Source organism: Rana temporaria, chromosome 2, assembly GCF_905171775.1.
Source record: "Rana temporaria chromosome 2, aRanTem1.1, whole genome shotgun sequence".
In the NCBI taxonomy this organism is placed as follows: domain Eukaryota; kingdom Metazoa; phylum Chordata; class Amphibia; order Anura; family Ranidae; genus Rana; species Rana temporaria.
In genome coordinates this window covers 305935035-305961617 of record NC_053490.1, presented here as the reverse complement: position 1 = coordinate 305961617, position 26583 = coordinate 305935035, and the positions used below count along the sequence as shown (strand labels likewise).

Sequence of the window (26583 nt, the reverse complement as noted above, 5' to 3'; positions counted from 1 at the left end):
TCTAGTGGGCCCTGTGCTCACTGCCCGGCACCATTGAACTTGATTGGCATTAGCCATTGAACACCAGATTTGGCAGGTCCGCCACTGGTGCCCTGTGCTTTTCACAGATGAATGCAGGTTCACCCTGAGCACATGTGACAGACGTGAAAGGGTCTGGAGAAGCCGTGGAGAACGTTATGCTGCCTCCTCCCTGTAATATCGTTCAGCATGACCAGTTTGGTGGTGGGTCAGTGATGGCCTGGGGAGGCTTATCCATTGAGGGAGGCACAGACCTCTACAGGCTGGACAATGGCACCCAGCTGCCATTAAGTATCGGGATGAAATCCTTGGACTCATTGTCAGACCCTATGCTGATGTAGTGGGTCCTGGGTTCCTCGCCGGGCTCATGTGGCAGAGTATGCAGCCCGTTCCTGGTGGATGAAGGAATTTTTTTATCATTGAATGGCCCCAATGCTCGCCTGACCTAAATCCAATAGAACACCTCTGGGACAATATGTTTTGGTCCATCCTCCGCTGCCAGGTTGCACCTCAGTCTGTTCAGGAGCTCAGTGATGCCCTAGTCCAGATCTGGGAGGAAATACCCCAGGACACAATCCGTCGTCTCATTAGGAGCATGCCCTGACGTTGTCAGGCATGCATACAAGCATGTTGGGGCCATACAAACAACTGATTACCATTTTGACTTGCTGCAATAAAATTTCAGCATAATGGACTAGCCTGCTGCATAATTTTTTCCACTTAGATTTTTGGGGTATGTTTGACCTCAGCCCTCTGTAGGTTGATCATTTTAATTTCCATCAAATGACGTGGCATCCTTTCGTTCCTAACACATTACCCAGTCCAAATCTGTATAGATATCCAGCATGATATTTTTCCCCATTGAGATCTGATTTGTTTTTAAAGTGTTCCTTAATTTTTTTGGAGCAGTGTATATAAAAATTTAAATGGATTTATATAAAAATCGATCAGGAGTTGGAAATGTATCCGTGCAAAAGAAAAAAGGATAAAAAGCTAAAAATCATTAATTCTTTTAAGGAAAATTGGAAAATAAAAAAAGTGGGGAAAATGTCCTGCATCCAGTGAAGTAAAATCAAATCAGAGTGCTTGGGAAATGAAACATACTCATTGACATCCTATTCACAGACCCACCATAGAGGATGACAACGAAAAAACGAAAGTAGGGTAAAAAAAAAATGACAAAAACAGGGTAAGAAAGGGAGTGTTCATCCAAATCAAAAAGTTTAACTATTCTCAGAGGAGAGGAAAAGGAAGGAGGTAAGGAAAGGGAGAGGGGGTGAAGGAAAAGGAGGGGGGTTGGGCAAGGATGATAGATAGTAGAAAATGAAGGTGAAATGGTGAGATTATAATAAAAGGAAAAATAGGGGGGTGGGGGAAGGTGTTGGAAAAAAAAATATTTTATATTGCTATATATTTAAGATTAAAACAGAATTGCTCCACTCTCACATCTGGTGAAACAAGCACGGTTGTAAGCTAAGAATTCCTTACATGAAATTCTCCTAGGCCATAAGCTGGGGGAGTTTATACACAACCCTGAAATTATGTATTTTCCATACGTTATGGTCAACAATTTTACATTAAGTGTATCATATCTAGTTCCCCTATTTATCAGTGTATAATATGCACAGGTGTTACCATTGTCCATCTGCAGCCTAATCAGTTCTCAACTACAGTTTCACTTTCATACAAAGTCCCACCTCCTGGACTGGCTTCTATGATAGACAGAACACTGGTCCAATGTTGGTCCAGGAAACAGGACTATGTACTACAGCTGACGTTAAGTAAACAGGAGATTCTCTCTCTATGTAATCTGACAGCACTCGTTCCGCCCCCTCCCCTCTGAGGCAGCCCAAATGCAAGTGTCGGCATATACACACACTATTTGCACCCGATTTTTAGGGTGAAAAGGTGCGTGTTATATGCAGATAAATACGGTACTTACCTGTGTTGTATGGAGACCTTGATTATAATGTAGTTCTAGCACAAGTAGTAAAATACAGTATGTGGCCAGGAATGCGCAGACCCTAGGCAACATCATCTCCCCCAGTCTATTAACTTTAAACAAACCAGGCCTAACGTGGCTACATACAACTGGTATCTTTAAATGCAATGCCGTCTTTCTGTTCTAGTTGTCAACACACAGGTAATCCACACATAGGTCATCCTCTAATGAAAATTCTTATGAAATAATACAACTCGTGAACTGCCAAACAAAATATGTAGTGTATGTGATTGGTTGTACAGTACATACACTACATATTTTGTTTGTCAGTTCACGAGTTGTATTATTTCATAAGAATTTTCATTAGAGGATGACCTATGTGTGGATTACCTGTGTGTTGACAACTAGAACAGAAAGACGGCATTGCATTTAAAGAAATTCAGTACGTGGGCAGAACCATGAAGAGGTTGTATGACAGGTTGCTTGACCAGATTTCCAATATTAGGACCAATAAAGACACCACCATAGCTAGACATTTTAGGTCACAACGCAACTTAGACCTGTAAACACTTAGAATTCAAATTATAGAAAGGATAGATTGACCTATTAGAGGAGGTGATCGCTTCTCTCTTCTGTGTAAAAGAGAAGTTTATTAGATCTTCAAACTGGATACATCCATTCCCGAAGGATTGAATTATAAATGGCATATCACTCATTATTACGAATAACTTTGCCAGGTTTCCTTATTATTTTTTCCTTTCCACCCTTTCCTCTCCTTTTCCCCCGCCTTTTTTCTTCCTGTTCCTATCTCACCATTTTACCTTCACTATCTCCTTCCCATCCACCCCTTTTTCCCTTTCCCCTTCCCAGTAATGTGTGCTAGAGCAGCTCTCTCCATTCTCATTGACTCAGAAGCAGCAGCTGTTACTATTGGCTCCTACTGCTGTCAATCACAGCCAGTGAGGTGGGGGTGAGCCCCATTCTGTGTGTCAATAGAAATCAGAGCGGGGCTCAGGAGCAAACACACATAAGTGCTCCCATGGCAAACAGCTTGCTATGGGGGGCATTCAACAGGGGAGAGGAGCTAGGAGCACTGACGGGGGACACAAGAAGGGAGGAGGATATGGGGTGCTCTGTGCAAAAGAGCACAGCATTATAAATTATGTTACAGAATATTTCAATCAGGTATACAGTACGTGGATGGGATGACATTCCCACTAAATATGAAGGTAGGTTGCCACCTTCTCTGCACCTCCAGCATGGGTCCAGTATATTAGGAAAAAATTAGTGCAAGAAGAATAGTATTTTTTAAATGGCCAGCATACATCATTGGTTTAAATTGCATACTGTAAGTTACATCAATTTGTAAGTGAGGTGTATATTTCCCTTCACAGTGAAACCTATAACCTCAGTGTGGGATAACATAGCTTGGTGTATTTATTAAAGACCATAAAACTACTCTATTGTTTTAAGCAAAGTAAGTTTAATCAGGTGCTTCTAAAATGTAACTCAATCACCACATAACAATGTCTATCTGTCTATTGTTTGAAATGTTCTACAGAAAATATACACTTCGGTAACATAGTTGAAGGAAAATCAAGCTTGAGAAATGAAAGTATTGGAAGCTTGGCATGGGTTATTGTACAGGCAACCAGAAACATAACATAGACCAGTTTGTACAGACAGCTATAATTTGTGATTAAATACTTCTTGCCATCAGGGAGCATTGAGTGAGGAAGTTAGACTATGCTAAACATTTGTGAGAATAATTTTCTTTTTGTCTCCAAAATTCTTGGAACCATTCTAGTACTTTATGAGACTTTACCCCACAATATAATCACACTTTCCTGGCAGCCTTCCCCATATTAATTTACGCGTGCTGTAATTAGCTCAGGCCTCCTATTCTCGTTCTGGAAGCAGCCAAACCTCTTCCTGAAATATACTGGATACATGGCCAAATTATTAGTATTCCTACAGGATATATTAAAAGATCATTTGTCCTCTAGAGAAATAGGCAACCAACAATGTGCCTATGTTTGACTTGTACCAAAAGGTTCTTTATAGAAAGTGTAATTAGATAACAGTGTTTTCCTTGACACTGTTTTAAAAGTACTCCATATGGAACAAAGCCAACATGAAAACATAGAACCCACAGTATTCAAATTAATTAAATCAGTTTGTGATCGGGAGCGTGCAGCTAAAGTAACAGGGAGCTTTGGCAGTTACATAAACAACTTGTACAGAGCTGCTCCTATTGTAACTGTTTGCATTAGGATCAGTCAGTGTGGTACTTAGCTTTTTAAAAAGGTGTCCCTAAGTCTCAATTAAAGTTTCCTTGGATTCCCAAGTCTCATAAAGTCTCATAAAGTAATAATATGTTTCCAATACTTTTGGAAACAAAATGAAAATTATTCTCACAAATGTTGCCGGGGACAAGGAGCTCATCCCCATATCCCTGACCTTATCAGAATTTGGAGGCCCTCTTTAAAATAAGAGGGGGTCCAAATTTCTGTTCCTCACCCCTAAATGAGATAACACAGGACACATCTTGTTAGTAAAAAAAATAAATTATTTAAATGAATAAAACTCACGACACATAAAAAATCTTTTGTTTGAAAAAAAAAAAGTCCCACGATGTAAATCCAATGCACATAACATCTTGGCAGTTCCCCTGGTGCTGCTGGTCAATGAGGCCCCCCGATATCCCCTGGCCATGTCTACAAAAATAAATGTAGCGCTAACCCCGAAGGAGCCGTTGGAAGATGCCCCGAGTTTTTCCCTAGCAGATTACCCCACAGCCAGGCACACGATCACAGTCACCCTTTGCTTCAAAAAACAGGGGTGTTCCATTTGTTGTTTTTATGTTTGGAGTAATTGGGATAGATTTGAGGGAATTAAGTGGGTTAATTAACCTGAGAACTATGTACAGGTTGAGAACAGTAAACTCCTTTCTGAAAAGCTGAAGCAGAAGTTTTTGCAAAACTGTAAACTTGGCTTGTAGTAGAAGCCGTTAAAAGCAGTTTTTTTTCTTTAGAGCAACCAGAGTCCCCTCACAAAGAACTAGATAGACTAAGCTCTTCAGGACACCAGCTGGTGTCCCCTTTAAACAAACACACAGCTGACTCTCTAGCACAAGAGGGGTGGCAGCAGCCCAAACATCTCTAAAGCCGCGTACACATGATCGGAATTTCTGATGGAAAAAGTCAGACGGACTTTTAACATCGGAAATTTCGACCGTGTGTATGCCCCATCGGACTTTTTTCCCAGGAATTCCATCGGAGTTTAGATAGAGAACATGTTCTCTTTTGCTCCGATGGAATTCCGTCGGAATTCCGATGTTAGTTTGGCCAGACAAAAGCCAGATCGTGTGTATGGGGCATAAGATCTCTCACAGCAGTCTGTACTCACAAAATGTCCAGGGACAGTTGGTTGCCTCCTTCCAACATCCATGTGACACCTTTCTCCTGAGATACCAGATAGATAATCAGAATATAGCCCCAGGTCCTTTCAGTTTCTTTGGTAAACTGAGTTGTACCGTTTAGGCCCCGTACACACGACCAAACATGTCTGCTGGTCCGCGGGCCAGTTTCAGCAGACATGTTCGGTCGTGTGTAGGCCCGAGCGGACAGGATTCCAGCAAACATTTGCCAGCCGGGCCTTTTCCCAGCGGACAAATATTCCTGGACTTGTTTTAAAACAGCCCGCTGGAATCCTGTCCGCTCAGACATGTTCGGTCGTCTGTACAGACCTACCGTACATGTCCGAGCGCCCACCATCCCTCGCATGCGTCGAATGACTTCGCCGCATGCGTGGAAGCATTAAACTGGCAGGGCCGCCCACGTCGCCGCGTCATCGTCGCGGCCACGCCCCGCGTATTGTTTACGAGCGGATTTCTGTACGATGGTTAGTACAGCCATCGTACAGAAATCCCCGGGCAGACATGTACGGTGAAAACGGTCCGGCGGACCGGTTTCATCGTACATGTTTGCCCGTGTGTACGCGGCCTCATAGGTCGCATGAAAAGGAATTTCATCTTTCCGCATGACAACTACCCAAAGCATACATCCAAATCAACAAAGGAATGGCTTCACCAGAAAAAGTTTAACCACTTCTGGACCGCCCAATGTATATATACGTCGGCACTTTAAAGATGGATATCTCTGTTAAGGCAGCAGCTAGCTGCCATAACCCAGGTATCCATCTCTTCAATGATCGGTCCGGTTTACGATAAAGGTGGTCTCTGCGGCAGATTCGCCGCAAGATCACTGTTATCAGCGGCGGGAGAGGGCCGCCGCCGCTCTTCTGCCCCCTCCGCCACTTACCGGAGCTGTCGGTAGCGGTGGAGAGGAGATCGGGTCCTCTCTCGTGCTGGGTATGGAGACGAGTGAGGGGTAGATGGCCCCCACTTGTCTTCATACCATAGCAGGGCGGAAGAGACGTCAAAACGTCACTTCTGCACATAGCTCTTAAAGGGTCATATTTTTTGTAATTTTTTCAAATGACAACATTTTTGTTTTTCATTGCATTTTAGTCCAAATACGAGATCTGAGGTCTTTTTGACCCCAGATCTCACATTCAAGAGGACCTGTCATGCTTTTTTCTATTACAATGGATGTTTACAGGTAATACAGTAATAGGAAAAAAAGTGATCCATTTTTTTTTAAAACAGTGTCAAAATAAATAAAATAAAGTTAAATAATTAAGATTTTTTTTTTTTAAAGTGCCCATCGTCGGGCAGAAGCGAACGCATACGTGAGCAGTGCCCGCATATGGAAACGGTGTTCAAACTACACATGTGAGATATTGCCACGATCGTTAGAGTGAGAGCAACAATTCTAGCCCTAGATCTCCTCTGTAACTCAAAATTACCTAATAATTACTCCTCTGTAAACCCAAACATTTTTTAAACGTCACCTATGGAGATTTTTAAGGGTAAAAGTTTGTCGCCATTCCACGAGCGGGCGCAATTTTTAAACGTGACATGTTGGGTATCAATTTACTTGGCCTAACATTATCTTTCACAATATAAACCAAAAATTGGTCTAACTTTAATGTCGTCTTATTTTTATTAATTTTTTTAAAAAAAGTGTATTTTTTCCAAAACAAAGTGCGCTTGTAAGAGCACTGCACAAATACAGTGTGACACAAAGTATTGCAATGACCTCTATTTTATTTTCTAGGGTGTTAGAAAAAAATGTATAATGTTTTGGGGTTCTAAGTAATTTTCTAGCAAAAAAAAATTGTTTTTAACTTGTAAACACAGGGCCAGATTCTCAAGGGAGATACAACGGCGTCGTATCTATGCGCCTGATTCTTAGAATCAGTTACGCATAAATTTCTATTAGATTCGACCGGCGTAAGTCTGTTACGCCGTCGGATCTTAACTGCATATTTACGCTGGCCGCTAGGGGCGTGTACGCTGATTTAGGCCTAGAAATATGTAAATCAGCTAGATACGCAAATTCACGAACGTACCCCCTCTGGCTGACGCAGTACAGATATGCCGTTTACGTTAGGCTTTTCCCAGCGTAAAGTTACCCCTGCTATATGGTGGCGTACATGCGGCGTACCAATGTTAAATATGGACGTCGTTCCCACGTCGAATTTTGAATATTTTTCGTTGTTTGCGTAAGTCGTCCGTGAATGGGGCTGGACGTCGAAACCAATACGTCCTTGCGGCGTACTTTGGAGCAATGCACACTGGGATATTCCACGGACGGCGCATGCGCCATTCGTGAAAAACGTCAATCACGTCGGTTCACAAGTTATTTACATAAAACACGCCCCCCTGTTCCAAATTTGAATTAGGCGGGTTTACGCCGGCCTATTTACTCTACGACGCCGCAACTTACGGAGCAAGTGCTTTGATAATACAGCACTTGCCCGTCTAAGTTGCGGAGGCGTAACGTAAATAGGATACGTTTACGCCCACACAACAATATGCCGAACTACGAGAATCTGGCCCACAGAGTCTGAAAAAGAGGCTCGGTCCTTAAGTGGTTAAGGTTTTGGAATGGCCCAGCCAGAATCCGATTGAAAATCTGTGGGGTGATCTGAAGAGGGCTGTGCACAGACGATGCTCTGAGACGATGAATCTGGCAGATTTGAAATATTTTTACAAACAAGAGTGGGGAAATATTGCAAAGTCAAGATGTGCCATGTTGATACACTCATACCCAGGTTTACCTAGTGCATTACCAGAGATCATTTAATGATAATGGAAACTTTTGTATAAAAGTGAGTACTTACAAAATGCAACTGACAAAAGGCCATAAACAGTGCATGTACATGCACAGAACACGGGGTACTCTAACGCGTTTCGGGGGCACACTCCCTTCCTCAGAGCTAGCGCGTACATGCAACACTGTACCCAGACTAAACTTTTACAATTTTGTTCACATAAATAGAGCTTTCTTTTGGTGGTAATTAATCACAACTTTTTCTTCATAATTTTAGGCCAGAATGAATTCTACCACATTTCTTTGATGAAAATAACCCAAATCAGTGTATATTATTAAGTCTGTAAGAAAGGTATAGAGTCCATAAAACTATGGTATATATCTGGAAATTGCTCAATCCTGATGTATTGAGGGATCTCTTTTCTTGAGGTCCAAAAATGTCAGGACAGTACAGATATCCCCCAAATTACCCCTTTTTGGAAAGTAGACAATCCAAGGTATTTAATAAGAAGCATGGCAGTTTTTCTGAAATTGACATTTTTTTTGTCATAACTTTTTGGAAAATGAAGACATTTAATTTTTTTATTTTATTTATTTATTTTTACATACTGTCACCAGTGCAGTACAGTGTAATCATATAACGGGTGTGGCGGTGATGAGGAACACTGACTGATGACAGTACAAAAATATAAAAAATAATAAAAAAAAAATCCACATTTTGTTTGTGTCCCAAGTTCGGATCGTCAGGCTGTCTGGACAAAAAAACTGTGTGGATAAGGGCCTTAGAGGTGATTTCCCTCACTCTGGGGAGTTTTCCTTTCACTTCCAGCTGTAGCCCCATACACACCATCAGATTATCTGCAGATTTTTTTCTGCAGATTTACCAAAACCATCTAATAGGAGGTCAAACCTTAAGAGTTTCAATTTGTATGCAATCAGGCAGGCCCTTGTACTACATGGTTTTGGTAAATCTGAAGACAAAAATCTGCAGATAATCTGATGGTGTGTATGGGGCTTAAGTCTCTAAAACATGAAGTGAATGGAAAACTTCCCAGTGGGGACACAGACAGAATAAAACAACTGGCAGAGGTTCTAATTCTTCCCCACTCAGTTTAAGTATAGAAAAGAGTTTCACCTTGAGCTATACCTTAACTAGTTAAGGACTAAGCCTATTTTTTTAAAAGTTAAACTTTTTTTTTTTTACTAGATAATTACTTAGCACCTCCAAACAATATATTTGTTTTTCAGACACCCTAGAGAATAAAATGGCGGTCGTTGCAATACTTTCTGTCACACTGTATTTGTGAAAGATAATGTTACGCCAAGTAAATCGATACCCAACATGTCATGCTTCAAAATTGCACCCGCTTATGGAATGGCGACAAACTTTGACCCTTCAAAATCTCCATATGCAACATTTAAACATTTCTACAGGTTACCAGTTTTCAGTTACAGAGGAGGAAATGATCGTGGCGATACCTCACATGTGCGATTTAAACACCGTTTACATATGTGGGTGTGACTTACCTTTGCGTTCGCTTCCGCGCGTGAGCACGGGGGGAACGGGACTTTTTAAAACTTTTTTTTTCTAATTTATTTTACATTTTATTTAAAAATGTTACACTACCCTGCAAAAAAATAATAGTTGGACCACATTTATTCCTCTTACAAGGAATGTAAACATCCTTTAGGCTACTTTTGCACTGAGGCACTTTGCAGGCACTATAGCGCTAAAAATAGTGCTTGCAAAGCGCCCTGAAAAAGCCTCTTCTCTCACTCCAGTTTGAAAGCCAGAGGGCTTTCACACTGGAGCGGTGCGCTGGCAGGACGCTCAAAAATGTCCTGCCAGCCACATCTTTGAGGCACTGTAGGAGCGGTATATACACCGCTCCTACAGTGCCCCTGCCCATTATAATGATTGGGCAGCAGCGCTTTGCTGGCGGTTTTAACCCTTTTTCGTCCGCTAGTGGGGGTTAAACGGCCCAGCTAGCGGCCGAAAAGTGCAGCAAAAATGGTAAAGCGCCGATAAAAATTGCGGGGCTTTACTGCCGACAGCGCAACGCCCCAGTGTGAAAGTAGCCTTATAATAGAAAAAAAGTATGACAGGACCTCTATAATGTAAGATCTGGGGTCAAAAAGACCTTTAGATCTCACATTTACATTTAAAAAGCAATAAAATATATATATATATTTTTTTTTTCAAGAAAAAAAATTGTCCCTTTAAGGCCGTTGAACGGAAGTGATGTTTGATGTCACTCCTGTCATCCAATGGCATAGAGTCAGGTGGGGGCTATCATTCCCTCACTCGACATCCTGTCCATCAGGAAAAAAGCATTGGATCATCTCCGCCGCTACCGACGGCTCCAGTAAGCCACGGAGATGAACAGGACGTGGCAGGAGGGGGAGTGGCGAATCCACTGCGGAAACCACTTTTATCTTAAAGCGGATCGCCCGCAATTAAAAAAATATACCGAGTTATGGCAGCTATATCCTGCCATACCAATGGTATTTTACCTCAAAGTAGTGACGTATATCAACGGTGTGTGGTCCGCAATCAAAATTACTTATATCATTGAAAGAAATATGTGCACATAAAATAATAAAGCTACATTAAGGCATATTTCAAGTTTTTTGTTGCTGTGTCTGTTATTTGGAGCTCTTACATATCAGATAATATAATTTTTACATTTAGTGACAAATTTGGGAAATTTTCAAGTAAATAAAAATGCTAGTTACCTGTATATGACCCAATATATGTTCTAATGAATCTGCCAGATGGGCTACCAGATGGTGACAGATATTCTGAGACTTTATATGTTTTACATACATTTGTCATTTGATCCACAACCTTCGACATCCTAATTTAACGCTATAAGCCGCAGACTCCAGCACCTCTCCAAGTCATGTATTGCAGGCAGCTGGAAAGCTATGTAAACTCTGTCAGACTTGTAATAGATCTGTCTAATTGTAAAACTATCTCAAAATTACATTACACTTCTCTAAAGTGGTTCCAAGTGGTAGATCAAACAGACACCAAAGAAAATAACCACAAAACACTTGATTTGTTTGACTTAAGTTTATATGCCTATGGATTTTTTTTTCCTTAATAGAAAAATGAAAATGAGCTACATTGTCAGAACTGCAGCCAACTGTGAAGTATAATATTTTTGTAATTTGAGGAAGTTGAAATAACTTTTTACTCTGGATCCACATCAGAATGGATTAATTGCATGTATGCTAATTTTTTTTTTAAGTGTCCTGTTGTTAAACTGATCTCAGGAAAAGTACTACAACACTTTAAAGCGATCGCAATAATAGTTCAGAGCTGATGAACTATTTTGAAATGGAGAAACATTAATTTGCTGATCTTTCAGGGTACATTCTAGTACCTCTTCAGCTATACAAATATGAAAGTTTGACAGCTACAGGAACAACATAATGATTGAATTTGTTACTTGTTTAGCAGAGGAAGAATACATTTGTATTTCTCTTCTCACATTAAATTGCTTAATTGCTCCCATTTGATCTAATCAAGCTGTGAAAATGTGTTGATGTACGTAAAAGACTAACTTCCAATATTTTTCTGATGACCTATTTTGGCTTTAATGGCGCAGTTTATATAATGATGCTTCTTTGAAGTATAAATATATATACCTATGTTATTTAGGAATGCTGAATCTCAAAAAAATAAAATTTTGATACATTGAAGCGTATCAGTCTGTAGATGTGGTGGCTGCCAGCTGTCCTACTTTAAATTTTTTAGGCAAATGCCTTGTTCACATGATCGGGTTTCCCGGCGGACTTTTTACCATCGGGAAGCCCGAGGGAATAGCCTCGAACCGGCTCGGTAGCTTTTTCTCCCTACACACGGTCGGTTTTCCTGGCAGGAAAACTGCCATGAGAGCTTTAGCCGGGAAACCCGGCCATGTGTATGCTCCCCTGCAGGCTTTCCCCATAGGAAAACTGCTGGGTTAAAAACCCCCAGGAATCCCTGTCGGAAAACTGCCATGGAGCATACACACGGCCAGTTTTCCCAGCCAAAAGCTGTCACGGAAGTTTTACCCACGGAAAAACTGGTCGTGTGTACGAGGCATAAGAATATTTTCTTTCAGTACAGAAAATACCTGTTGATCCTTTCAGAAATGTATTATTCTTGTAACTCTCTGTGAACTTGTGGTGCTCCACACGACGACTAAGTCAGGAACTATTGCTAGCTAGTGTTTCTTCCACCTATAGCAGCCACCATTCTATTAAGGGAAGCAAGCCTACCACCATGATCTTAAAACACAATGCTATAATTCCTGGCTGTAGAACACCAGGATGGAGGGAAGATATAATGGAGAAGGTCCATGAGGCTGTTCAAGGTCAGGGTTGGCTGCAGGCAAGCATGATGCAGTAAACATTTTTGAAGTCAGGGATGGCGGCAACCATGCAAAATCCTGAAGACAAGACTGAGGTCTGACTGGGCAGTGGATAAATATAATCAAGTAATGGATCCAAGGTCAAGGCAGGCAGCAATCCAGTGAGAGTAATCAATAATCCGAGCAGGGGCAGCAACATGGAATCCAAGGCCAAGAAAGGTCAGGGACTGGTAGGAGTACAGATATAGAGTCAGGAAGCAGCAACGTTGCCCAAAACCCAGAGCTCTGGACTTGTGATAATCAAATAGTGCACCAAAGCCACCCAACCAATCAGGAGGGAGGAAGAAGGGTGAACCAGCCTTCCAGCAGCAGAGTAAGCACATCTCGTTCTCCTAACAGTACTAAACTTATAATCAGCTTTCCAACATAGCAGAGAAGAGGGAGTGTTTTTGATCCTTCTAAGCCTTAGCCCAACAATAATCTGAGTCTGTAATTCTTGCCACACTTAATATGGTTCATCTTGCCTAACCACTAAAACTATCTAGTTACTACAGTAAGTAACCAGTAAGTAACCACTATATTATAAGCACTCACTCCAACAAACAACAAACTGATTCAGGACTGAGTTGAACTCAAATACTGTTTGAGTTCTTTCCCTTCTTTATGCCCTTTTCTTCTAGACCTATTTACAGTGCCTTGAAAAAGTATTCATACCCCTTGATATTTTCCACATTTTGTCAAGTTATAACTAAAAATGTAAATGTATTTTATTGGGATTTTTATTGGGATTTTATGTGATAGAACAATACAAAGTGGCACATAATTGTGAAGTGGAAGGAAAATGATAAATGGTTTTAATTTTTTTTTACAAAAATATATCTGAAAAGCGTGGTGTGCTTTTGTATTCAGCTCCCTTTACTTTTATACCCCTAACTAAAATCTAGTGGAACCAATTGCCTTCAGAAGTAACCTGTTTGTAATTTAATCTCAGTATAAATACAGCTGTGCTGTAAAGCCCTCAGAGGTTTGTTAAAGAACCCTAATGAAAAAACAGCATCATGAAGGCCAAGGAACACAATGGACAGGTCAGGGATACAGTTGTGAAGGAGTTTAAAGCAGGGTTACGTTATAAAAAATATCCCAAGCTTTGAACATCTGACATAGCACTGTTTAATCCATCATCCGAAAAAGGAAAGATAATAATATTTTCATTATTATTTTTCATAAAGAAAGGAAAGCAAAGGGCCATATTTGGCTTGAGGGTGACATTTTGGAGACCACTGCTTCGGAGAATAGCTGAAGAGTTCCACTGTTAATGTTCAATAGTAAAGCCGAAGCTCTATCTCTATATTACTATATTCATAGAATTAGGTATCTGTCAATAATCCTGTTTTTTATGGTGTACAAATAATGGAAACAAATGAGAGTATACCTTCATTATACCGAAAGCCTAGTGACTATGTTGTAAAAAAATTTAGCCAGTTGTGTGATTGTCAACATTTCAGCTAGATGCATGAGTAGATAAAGACACACATTTCTTTTAGCATGAAATGTGGTGTTGAAGATTTTGGTAAGTATAACCATTTTAGTGTATTGATCTATTTTTTTTTTGATTAAGAAGAGAAAAGGAATGGCTTTAGATGGAAGCACTATGATACGATCTATTAGCAGAGGCTTGAATGCCCACTGTCTGAGCTTTTTAACTGTAGATTAAAAAAAAAAAGTAATATTTCATAAATCCTGATTAGATAAAATTACATTAACAACATGTGTTTACACAAATTTATGGAAAGACATAGAACAGTTAAAGACCCCTTATAATTTCGTTATCATATATAGAAGATTAGCTAGTGCATATCAACATTACATCTTTTAAGAGGAATTGGCACAATATTAATATTTTGTTTGGTCTTCTTTAAATCTTTTAAAAAAAGTTGGCCGTTAGGCTATAAAATATGAAAATATCTATACAGTTAGAAAACTGACATTGTAGCAGGGTTTGCTGAAATACTATATACACTTCAGCCCTCCTCCTCCATACCCCTCAGCCCTTGTGATTGGGTAGAGGTAATCAGTTACACCCTCTAGAGGGTCCACAAAAAAAGCTGAATCCTTGTTAAGTATTTATTTTTACTGTTGCTGTTATTGTCTATTTTGTGATATCTGTTTTTCTGTAAATATTTTTCTTGCACAGTTTTCCCTTTCGTTTCATTAAATAACTTTTTAAAGTTCTGACAAGAAAGGAAAGTTGCACACCGATGATGTCTCTCCCACTGGAGACCACCTCTCTCTGACAGGTTTCAAATGTACTGGCTTAATCAGAGTGATACATGTTAGAGATGAGTTGTCTCCATGCAGAGACAATTTACTATATTTGTATAGTTTAATAAGCTTCACTGAACCAACTGATGTCTTCAGTGTGCATCTTTCCTACCTTGTGAGAGTATTCTTACAGCACATGAATGGGCTCCAAAGGCTGCAATTGAGCAGATTTGCAGCAGCAGAAGCCTGAAGGGGTAACTTTTTCATGTCTCACTGATGTTTTAAAATTGTTAAGCCTTATCTTCGAAATGCTCTAAATAAAAACTAAATCCCTGCGCATTTGAAGAGCTCTTAAATATATAAAAAAAAAGGTTTTGTAACTCCTGCGATACCACTAATGCAATCCTTAAATATAAATATGTGTCAAAAATAAAATAAACCCCTTGTGACGTCATGGGCCCATCATACCCAAGTCGGACCAAAGTTGTGCAGGAACCTTTTCAAAAGTTGAACCCACACAAGTAGGACCAGTTAAGACGGCTCACATAGGGAAACATTGATTTTTACATGTCATGCGACTTGTGCTCTGAAAGTTGGAGCGCTTGTTGCACCAGGGTAAAACAGGCTTAAAGGTGCAGCTTTGCATTGTATTAGAATGTCTACCTTAGGGTGGGTGTGACACTGACAGCTGCAAGCCATTGATGGTACTCATTACCAAAGTTTACAAGATGCCCATACACATCAACTTCACTGCCGGATTTTGCCATTTTCTAATGTATTTTATTTCCTTCAGACTTCTGAAGTGAAGCACATTGCTGATTAGGTGTTTTTCCTGTAAGTAGCACTATAATTATACACTGAATCATGCAAGCACTTGTATAATGCAGACCCCCATAAACTGAGAACACCTATGGAGCACTCAAGATTTGCTATGAGCTAACTAACAGCTGCCCACGTTTCTCACGCACACCTCATTCCTACAAAGAAAACTGCAGACAGGACAGAGTTCAGATATTTTATTAGGAAACTGTCTCTATGTTATCCAGTCAGCAAAAACATAGGCAGTCAGCTCTGGCTGGACAGGAAAACCCCCCAGTAGAAATCCTGTTTCAGCCACCCACAGGCAGGGGCCCAGATAGTGTGCAGAACAGGGCAAATTCTCAGTAGAACACCATTTATAACCATGTGTCAGATGACAGCTTCTAGAGTTCTGCCGAATTGCTCTTTAGATTGCTTTTCAAACCATTAATTTAATTGGTTTTCTTAGAATGATTCAATTCATAATTGTCTTAATATTTTTGGTGGAAAGTGAACAAGTATCACTTTTTGTTGGGAACAGCTTCAAGTAATATATTTGTCTTTTTGATTAATGATGGTTGATTATTACTTGGCAAGCTTAGCTTCTACATAGGTTACTACAGTGCAGCTGTGATGACAGTCTTATCATAAAATTACATGGGCATGTAATGGAAATGTTACAAGACTAGTTTGTTCAATTAATATTTGCTATTCCTGTAAACTTAAAATATATTCAATAATCAAACAATATGTTTGGACACTTGAGCAACGTCATTTTGTAGGTATCATTCTAGTGATCTTTGTTGAATGTGAATAGTAAAGCTTGTCATAAATTAAGCAAAGTTAGCAGTGCTATCATACTGAGCATTTCTAGCTGAAAAAATATATGCAGTCCTTTCGGTGCTATGAATGTGCAGATGTGGACCTTTCCTCCATATATAAGAATACTGATCTTACAGGATTGGTCAGCCTCAATAATCATCAGCAAAATAAGTTCATTCCTCTTTACACCTTATTATAAGACAAGAGCACTGTAATAACACAATCTGTTACTCACCCATAGTTGGCTATAACCATAGCTGAGTTTATTTGTAGTTAGGGCCTTGCCATACATGTTAAAATTGCTCTTGTTCAGCCCCACTGGCTGAACGAGAGAAACCAACTGCACATTATAGAAATAACTAGCCAAACTTTTCTGCGAAAACATGGCTTTTGGGTTATTAGAAACAAAGCACTGCTAGTTACCTTAAGCCAGATAGTCTAGCTATCTCACAACTGGGAATGTATTTATAATATTTGGAAGATTAAAAAGTAACTCCACTTTTGTTAAGAAAAAAAAAAATTTCCCTCTGGGTGATCTATGTACATTACAAGGATTTTGTTGCAGTTTTTTTATTCTGAAGAAATCCCTGTGTGTTTGTCTGTATCCATGTGGTAAGTGAATCTAATGTAGTGGTTTCTTAATTATTAATCAGCTGCTGCACCTGCAGTGCTCTAATGAGGAAAATTGTAGTGTCTACATCCCTTTAGGCTTGATTTCCTATTAGGAGTATCTAACCAAAAATGTATTTTTTGTTGCAGGGGATGCCTGATGTGACTTGTATCTTAGTGCAGACTTCTGGGAAAATTAGGGAGCCAATCTGACAAGCAGGAAATTATGTTTCTGGGGATGTTCTGTATACATTCTGTGTACATTACACTTCCAGGAAGCCATATTGCATTGCATTGTGTAGAAAATTACAGAGCTGCATATTGAAACGGAAAGGTCATTTTTAATAACATTAATTGTATACACTATATTATTTTTCTTTTATTTGCTATTTTTTTCACAAATGTGGAGTTACCCTTTAAGTACTGTATTCTTGTGCTCATACTATGGACATTAAAATATTTACATATTTTTACAAGCAGTAAAAGAGTTGTAAACCAAGCCATCCCTGACCACACTAGCTGCTTGTACTGTGAAGTAATTCAGTCTCAAAATTATCAAAGATCACAGCAAAGCATAAATAAACTTTATTTTCAGCCTGTGACTATAATTTTAAAATCTCACAGAAAAAAACTTTTTTTTTAGATACATTTTCTAATCCTGGTGTGTTAGATGTGTGAATTGAGCCCCAGAATGTAAAGAAGGGGAACCGTCAGGTTCAAACAACTTAAAGTACCAGTTGTTTATATACTATACAAGGCTGGCAGGCTGGCAAGATTCTGTTTTCCATAAGAGAAAGGGAGTCGGGGATTCAGTGCCTCTTTTGTAAACTTGAAATGTATTTATTAATCATCAATGCCTATAATTACAAGGGTGAGTTAGGGCTTGTTTTTAAGTTTAAGGTGCTTTTACTGTATGTTAAGAATCTGTAAATACTTTTGTATGCATAGTCTGGGCACCAGTTCACTTTAAAGTGTAAGTCCAGGTAAAACCTTACTAACGCTAAACCTGCTCTCTGCCGCATTCTAAACTTAATCTATATAACCTTGTAAAGCAAAAATTGCTATGCTTGCCTATTCTGCAGCTGATCAAGTCTGCTTTCAGCAGCGAAAGCTGTGTGAAGAAGAGGACTGACAACAGTTGTAAAATGGCTGGGAAGTGACTTCACCCTTAGACTTACTATGGGGCTTCTGTTGTCAGCTGCCTCTCCTGCACACACCTCTACACTGAAGCCGCCAGCTAATGCTGGGACCAGACTGGATTGGCTAAGGTGAGTATAGCAATTTTTGCTTTACAGGGTTAGATAGATTAGGTTTAGAATGTGGCAGAGAGCAGGTTTAGCGTTAGGTTTTGCCTGAACTTCCACTTTAAGATTTTTTTACCAGCATAAACTTTTTTCCTCCATTAACCACACTTGAGACAGATTTGTAAATAAATATGTAAGAATGTCTAGGCATTTTATATGGATGTTCTTGGAGGCTATTAGTGGAGTAGTTTAGCCAAGTTTAACTTGATGAAGAGTCTCCAAGAAACAGTTTGAAACTGTGGCCTGGCTAAATAAAGCTTGGGCTCCCAAGCACTGCTTGCCATAATCCTTTCCAGAATCAGAAATAATAATGATGGTTTGTAACCAAATTGTTCTACATTAGTTTAGGGGAGAATTAATTCTTCCCTTCAATCATCTTAAGATGCTCTTTGCGACACTGCGTCTGCACACTATATAGAGACACATTATATAAACACCACCAGTGTTGGGGCATTAGAGGCATTTACAGACTTGTGACCATGGCATATTCACAGCCTGTACCTGTAGTGATATTATATATTAGATGCAAAGTAACAGATTTCATTACACCAATACAATTCAAGCGCAATCAATACAACTTCAATGAGATTAGCAGGACCAAATAGAAATGATATCTTTAAAACCACTGTCAAGAATGAGATTATTTTGCACTATATGAATATATAACATTGGTATGTAGGGTATAGCACCATTTCAAACAATTGAGTAAAAAAAGAATACAATAAACAGTATTTTATTAAAAAAGGCACTGTATGGTGAAAAGAAACATTAAACGATCCCTCCCCACCCACGCAAAAATAAAATAACATAAGCATCATACAATGGAATTATTAAACAAATTAAATGAGACATACATCTGCTAAAACCTTTTGTGCCCAATAACTGAGAATGCATTGTATAACATCCTTGATTCTATCATGGTGCAAAACATAATAGTGTTCACATAAAGTTAGTCAAGTAGGCTCCAAATATCTTATACAATTTGTAATGAATAGTTTCCATGCAGTTGGTTGCCATGAAAGCCATGCTTTTATGAATGACTGTGTAAAAAAAAAAAAACAACAACTATGTGCCATATTATGTAAATCACAAAGTAACTTTATAGACTATGACAGGTACCTCAGAAAACAACAAATAGAAAAACTTTGTAAAAGCTGGTCAACCTCCATAAAATAAAAACTGTCAAAAAAACAGATACAGTACATGAAACTATTGATTGTACTAGCAAATGTTATTTTTAATTAAATTACTGAATGCTTAGTACAAATTGACAATCTTTTAGCTTTTTTTCAGCATGAAAGTGTCCCCCTAGCTACTGGTGGGCAGTGGGTGTTCTACTAAGAACTCATTTTAATTAGCTGGTTTACTAAGCTCTGCTGTGCAACTGCAAAGCCACCAAATTTCAGCAATGCTGTTTTCTGGGGGTAGCCGAAAAAATCCATATAGACAAGTGGTAACTTTGGAGTTACTTGAAGTACCACTAAAAGCATAACCATTTTTTCATTTTGGATTAGGTGAGGGATGGTTATAACCCCGCTCATATTTTTTATTTTTTTTATGCCATCCATGTCCAATTGTGAAGATTTCCCTTCACTTTCTGTCCCATAGCTAAAACAGGAAGTGCGAGAAAATCCTTCAAAAGTGAAGGAATTCCTGATTGTCACCAGAACTAGTGTCCCCATTGAAAGATTTCCCCTACTGTTACTGTTCTGGGGACAAATGAAAGTTTAGGATTTTATTCCATTTTCCCCTTTAGTGTATATGATAAACATGACAAATACAGAGGGTCAATCTACCTAACGGGAACACAGACAGCAATACAAATTGGACAGGTTTTCTAATCCCTCTATACCCTGTCTAAATCTAAAAAAAAATGCCTTTAGTTATACTTTAGCATTACCGTAAAACAACTGATAAGCAAGAGTTCCAAGTAGAATGTTCTTGCTTATCTGCAGCAGGAAGCGTAATAATTGAATTATTTAAACAAATAGGTAAGTAGGTAGGCATAATGCCAGAGTTATTGCGCCAACATAAAATATTCTAGCCATACTGATTGTGAATATGTTAAGTTTTTAAAAAAAAATCCAAATTTAGTACATCATAAAATGTTTTGATGATTTCTTATGGGAATAGAACTGCTCAATCCAGTAAAGAAGCCCTACAGGTCAAAAAATAAAATAATTCAATCAACTAAACTGGATGTTACCTTATCATTTTAGCAGTACATGTTTGCCCAAGTTTTACTCTTCAAATACCTGGGCTTAAAAGACCTTTATTTATACTGAGTTTCTTTGAATGAAAAAAGTTACTGTAACTTGGTTGCATTTTGTTGAATATAATAAGATAGATGAGCAAACTTTCACTGATTTATTCTATAAGTGAATTCAACTCTGCACTATACAACTAATGCATTTTTTATGCCCATGAGAAAAAAATGGAAACACGCAGCATACATGTATCAAATATTTCAGTGTGTTTATCCCAACAGCAGAAATGTCAAAACCTTTATATAAGGGAAAAGAAATTTGCAGAATGAAAAATGCAAGAAAACACATGATTAAAAACTCTTGCTGCACAAAAAAACGGAATTACAAATGGAGTGCAGAGATGGAAGCCGCCTCTATTGACCTAAATAATTTTCCTTGTGTGTTGTGGGTTCCATATTATAGCAAGTTTAGCCCCAAATTAAGATCTCCTTGATCAGTTTGTACTCACTAATCTTGCAACATATTCCAATTAGATTTTTCTATTACCATTCTTGTCTTGTGTCTTTCAGAAAATCTTTCTACCAGACAAGACACTTTGGAGTTGAGTTACTAAAAGCAAATAGGCGGTTGCACTCTGCAAGAGCAGTTGCTCCAGGGCTAAGTAAATGAGCAAAAGCTCTGCTGACTTCCATCATCCAATCATGTGCACGCAAAAATATATATATTTTTTTCCTTGCATGTGATTGGGTACTCTTAGCAAAGTGAAGGTTTATCTCATTTACTAATATCTGGAGAAACTGCACCTGCAGAGTACAACTGCCTTAAGTAAATCAACCTCTATGCCCCACCAATGTTTCACATTTTCATTGCTTTTAAAAATTCAACACAAACTGTTCACTGGGCAAAATTCTGCAAGAAACAAAGTATCTTCACTATCAACTAAAAAAAAATACAAAAACTGACTAATTAAAATAGTCAAACGCATAAATGCCAATGTAACACTGAACGTAACTGAATGGGTCTTTTAATAGTAATACGACTTTTCAAAGACTTCTTCAAGTTGGACTTTTCAAAAACTGATATTTTAATTCTTTGTTGCATAGTGCCTTGTGAATCAACAAAGAACGCACACTGGTGCTGAATAGAGCTTGTCATCTATATACTGTTTAAATGCTATGATTTCAGGTCATCATTTTATTTTTTAACAATTAGTTAGATAGCATAAGGCCGGCCATAGATGACTCGAACTATGTGGGGGCAGGCTTAATGTATCAAATTGATCGATCGATCAACTTGGGTACAACCGGCCTGCCGGATCTTACATGCGATTATCGCTAATGGCTGCTATAACTGCTAGAAATAATTACTGTCTGTGTTGATGGGGGAATTGAGAAAATTTCTTTCCTGCAACCGAAATTTGCATTGTGTATGGTCTGATTAAGGCCTGAAGATGAATTAAAAGGACTATGTTTTAGTTGAGGGTCCACTGCTTTATGCACAGACGTTTGAGCAAGTCTGCTCTAAAGATAGGATTGCATCTAAACAAAATAAATGATTTAAAGCTCTAAATGTTTCACAGTAGAACCCCCCCCCCCATTTCACCTTTTTTTATTTGCTTAGTACTTAGTTCACAAAGCAAAAAATTACCAGATAACCTAGTTAAATGTTATTTCTTAATCTTTGTATTGTACAGAAAGAACTAAACAAACCTAAACCATAAGTATTTCTGACTTTCTTCATACCTTGTATGATGACATCAAACCCAACATTACAATACATATGTAATACAAAGAGAAAACAATATATAAAAAGTGTACATTTCCTAATATGCAGAATATGGAAAATGTGAAACCATGGTCACCCTGGCAGAACCATCCTCATTGCGCTAAGTGTAAGTGCAGTGTTTTTAAACTACAATACTAATCAACACATGTTGAAGATGCAGATAAATTACAAAGAAAAAACATAATTCTTAGGGAACATCTGGAAATTCCAATTAAGTTATAAGCTGAAGAACATCAAATTGCATAGTATGGCCATTTGTGCCACAAGCTTGCAGGACTGTTCTGTTTTAGTTCACTATGTAAGGATGTAACCTTAATGCAACTTTGTCAGAAGAGGAACTTAGAAAGGTCTTGCTTCAATTTGACCCATCAAACAAGTATTCATGTCTTCTCTGTGCTTTTTTCCCCAGTGGATATATATGTATGTATAGATAAGTTTTCATTTGTTTTGCATGTAATTTTTTAAAAGATAGTTTATAACTAAGGGTGGAAATATATGTCCATTATGTAGGACAGAGGAGGAAGCCAGAGAAAGAAGAATGAATGTACTCTGTTGCGTATAATCCATTGGCTTGATCTGATGGCATTTGAACCCAAACTTGGTCATTCTCTTTAAGTTCTAGTACTGCACTTCCAGAAGCTTGGTCCATGTAACCTTTCTTATATTCATCATAAGTGTAGGTAGCAGGCACATTGTTCTTATACAAAGCGACCCAGATGTTGGTGCCTTTTATGTGTACATGATAAGCGAAATAATAGATTCCAGGCACAGTACAAGTAAACATTCCAGTAAGAGGATTATAACCATTGTGACCATTGTACAAAGTCCTCTCAAATTTTATGGGCATGCCAGATGGTGGAAATGGTGTAGTCAGGATGGCAGTGAATGCAGGGGCTATTTTAGCAGACAGTTCTCCAGTGCCGTACTGAGGCTTTTCAGGTTTGTCATTCCCAACAGAACCTCCTTCCACACCACCTTCAGGCAAGTGTAGACCAGCAATGGTTCCATCACCATATATTCCTGGTGGACCAGGTGGCCCAGGTGGACCTGGTAGCCCAGGCTGCCCATTTAAACCAGGGGGACCTGAAACGCCAGTTGGGCCCATGGGGCCAATAGGACCTGGTTCACCAGTTATGCTATTACCAGGTAGTCCAGGTAGTCCAGGCTCCCCCTTCAGACCTGGTAGTCCTTGTGGGCCTAGAGGGCCCAATGACCCCTGCAATCCAGGAATTCCGGCTGGACCTCTAGGACCTGGTTGTCCTGGAATTCCTCCTTCTCCTTTAGACCCTGGACTACCTAACTGACCTGGCAAACCTGGAAGTCCCATTAACCCACCATCTCCCTTTGGTCCAGTTGGCCCTTGATGTCCCTGGGCTCCTGGAAGACCCCTTTCACCAGGTATCCCAGGTTTACCCGCAAATCCATTGGGACCATGGTTTCCTGGAAGTCCTGGTGAACCTGGAGGACCAGTAGGTCCTACATCACCTTTCAAGCCAGGCAAACCATTTTTTCCAGGTAACCCCATTATTCCAGGTAGTCCTGGTGGCCCTATAATTCCCTGTGGCCCTGATTCACCTGCTTCACCATCAACACCTGGCTCTCCTTTATCTCCTGTTGCACCTGACATCCCAGAAGGTCCACGATCCCCTTTCAAACCAGTTAGACCAGGCTTTCCATATCCTGGTGATCCTGGTAAACCTGGCAAACCTCGAATGCCTGGTTCCCCCTTAGGACCCACGTGTCCTTGTAATCCTGGTAATCCATCTAAGCCTGGTTTACCAATGCCATCAACTCCAGGTTTACCTGGTGGACCCTGAGGTCCTGGCAGTCCCCCTACACCAGGTACCCCAGGTGGACCTATATCTCCTCTGTCTCCAGGACCCCCGGGTAATCCAACTAGGCCTGGTTTTCCATTCCCTTGTGGACCAGGTGGCCCCATGGGTCCTAATGGACCTGTAGGCCCTCGAATTCCCGGAATTCCTGGTTTTCCAATGCCAGATTCACCTTTACCACCTTTCTCTCCACGATGCCCTGGTTCACCCTTTGGCCCTGGTTCACCCCTAATGCCTGGTTGTCCAGGGGAACCTTGTACACCTGGTTTTCCATTAGTAGAGATTCCTGAAGGACCAGGAATACCAGGAGAACCAGGTAACCCTCTAGGTCCTAGTTCACCCCTCATTCCAGACTCCCCTTTTAAGCCAGGTAACCCCTTCGGTCCACTTTTACCAGGCATTCCAGGTAAACCATGTTTTCCAATGCTGGAAAAACCAGGAGGACCAGCAGGGCCTGGTTGTCCGTGTAAGCCAGGTTTTCCAACTCCTGGTTTTCCTGGGGGTCCTGGTGGTCCTTGTGGTCCCCTTGGGCCAGGTTTTCCTTCTGGGCCAGGTTCTCCTTTAAGATCCATTGGAAGCATGGGGGGTGCATCTGTAAAGATAAAATAGAACAAATTATTTGCAATCCAGTAAATGTTTGTTTACAAAGGTGCAAAGCTATAAACTTATAAGGTGCTGCAAATTATACTGATCATCAGATCTAATTATGTATTATGCCGCGTACACACGACATGTTTTTAGGGATGTAAAAAATAAAAAATTTTTAATGTCATTAAAAACGATCGTGTGTGGGCTCCAGAGCATTTTTCACAACGTAAAAAATGGGAATTAAAAATTTTGAACATGCTCTAAATTTTCACGTCGTTTTTAACTTTGTTGTTTTTAACGTCATAAAAAAGGGTCGTGTGTGGGCTTTAACGACGTGAAAAAAACGCGCATTCTCAGAAACAAGTTATGAGACGGGAGCGCTCGTTCTGGTAAAACTTGCGTTCGTAATGGAGATGGCACATTCATCACGCTGTAACAGACTGAAAAGCGTGAATCGTCTCTCACCAAAGTTTTACTAACACAAAATCAGCAAAAGCAGCCCCAAGGGTGGCGCCATCCGAATGGTAATTCCCCTTTATAGTGCCGTCGTATGTGTTGTACGTCACTGCGGTTTGCTAGAGCATTTTTTTTCATGATCGTGTGTAGGCAAGGCTGGCTTAACAATAATCGGGTTGATAAAAACTTCGTTTTTTTTAGACCATTAAAAACAGTTGTGTGTACACGGCATTAGATTTTCTGCACATATGGCTTATTTTATTATACTTGGTCATTGTATATTTGATACTAAACTCTAGACACCATATCAAAAAAGATCAAATATAGTTTCTTTTTTTTGCCATCATATATAGCATACTTAGCAGTGTGCATGAATGATTTTGCTTGGCTGAAATTAAATCTACAAAATACATTTTTTCCATTTTTTGTAAAACAAAAAATCACTTATAGGTTAATATATTGGAGTTAAAAGAACTAAGAAGAAGAGAAAGGGTATTTAATTATCTTACATTTTACTTTTTATTTTTATTTAACTGAATGAATGAATTTTGAGTCAAATGACAACATGATGATGAGTCACTATGACCTCATTTTACATTCTAATGGCTCGTACACACGGTCAGACATCCAACAAACTTTCCCTTGGATTTTTGTCCTAATTGATTTGTCCGGTCACACCCATAGCATACACACGCTCAGACTTTTCTGCAAACTTTTCTAAAAATTACCCAACATCACGTGGTTTTTCTGCTCTTTTCTGCTCTTTAACGCCACCCTTTGGTTAACTTCTGCTATTGTTTGTTGATTTTAACATTGGTTCTGAGCATGCGTATTTGCACTTTGTACAAAAGTTGGTTGGCTTGCTGTACACACGGTCAGACAAGGCACCATCAGACTTTTGTTGCTGAAAAGTTGGTCCGTTTGCAGACCCAACTTTTTGTCGGATGAAACCCGAAAAAGTTGGTCCGATGGAGCGTACACACGGTCGGACAAATTAGAAAACTTGCAGATTTTGAAGCTGGTTGGCAAAAAGTGTGACCGTGTGTATGGAGCTTTAGAGTGTTTTCAAAGGGTTGTGTTTAAAATACAGACAGTAAGATGTTCAATTGATAAAAGTATTTTTTAAGATTGCATTTTGTTACCAGTGAGCTGTATTATACGCACACCTAATTAAAATAGGGATTCAAAACAAAACATTTTTGTATAGATATTAAAAAAACAAAACATTATAAGCATCTCCCCCCCCCTTTTTTTTTTATAAATGATCACATTCCCTCTGTTCTCATCTGCATAAGAGCTGGGAGGAGGAGAAGCAGCAGCACACTGAGCTTCCCAGTGAATGCCTGTGCAGCGGGGGCGTGTCAGGACAAGTCTGATCATTGGAGGAAAGTACACTGAGTTTCCACCATAGCTATACCAC

General features: G+C 39.4%; 1 protein-coding gene across 1 annotated transcript in view; it reads right to left on the bottom strand.

Annotated features, from left to right (window-relative positions):
- Window positions 1–22258: 22258 nt before the first annotated feature.
- COL8A2 (collagen type VIII alpha 2 chain) overlaps window positions 22259–26583 on the bottom strand; it is a 215048-nt gene continuing 210723 nt past the window's right edge. The window contains exon 4 of the mRNA XM_040337324.1: window positions 22259–24711. Coding sequence (XP_040193258.1) covers window positions 22790–24711 — 1922 coding nt within the window. The 3' untranslated portion in view covers window positions 22259–22789. The remainder of the gene's footprint in view (window positions 24712–26583) is intronic.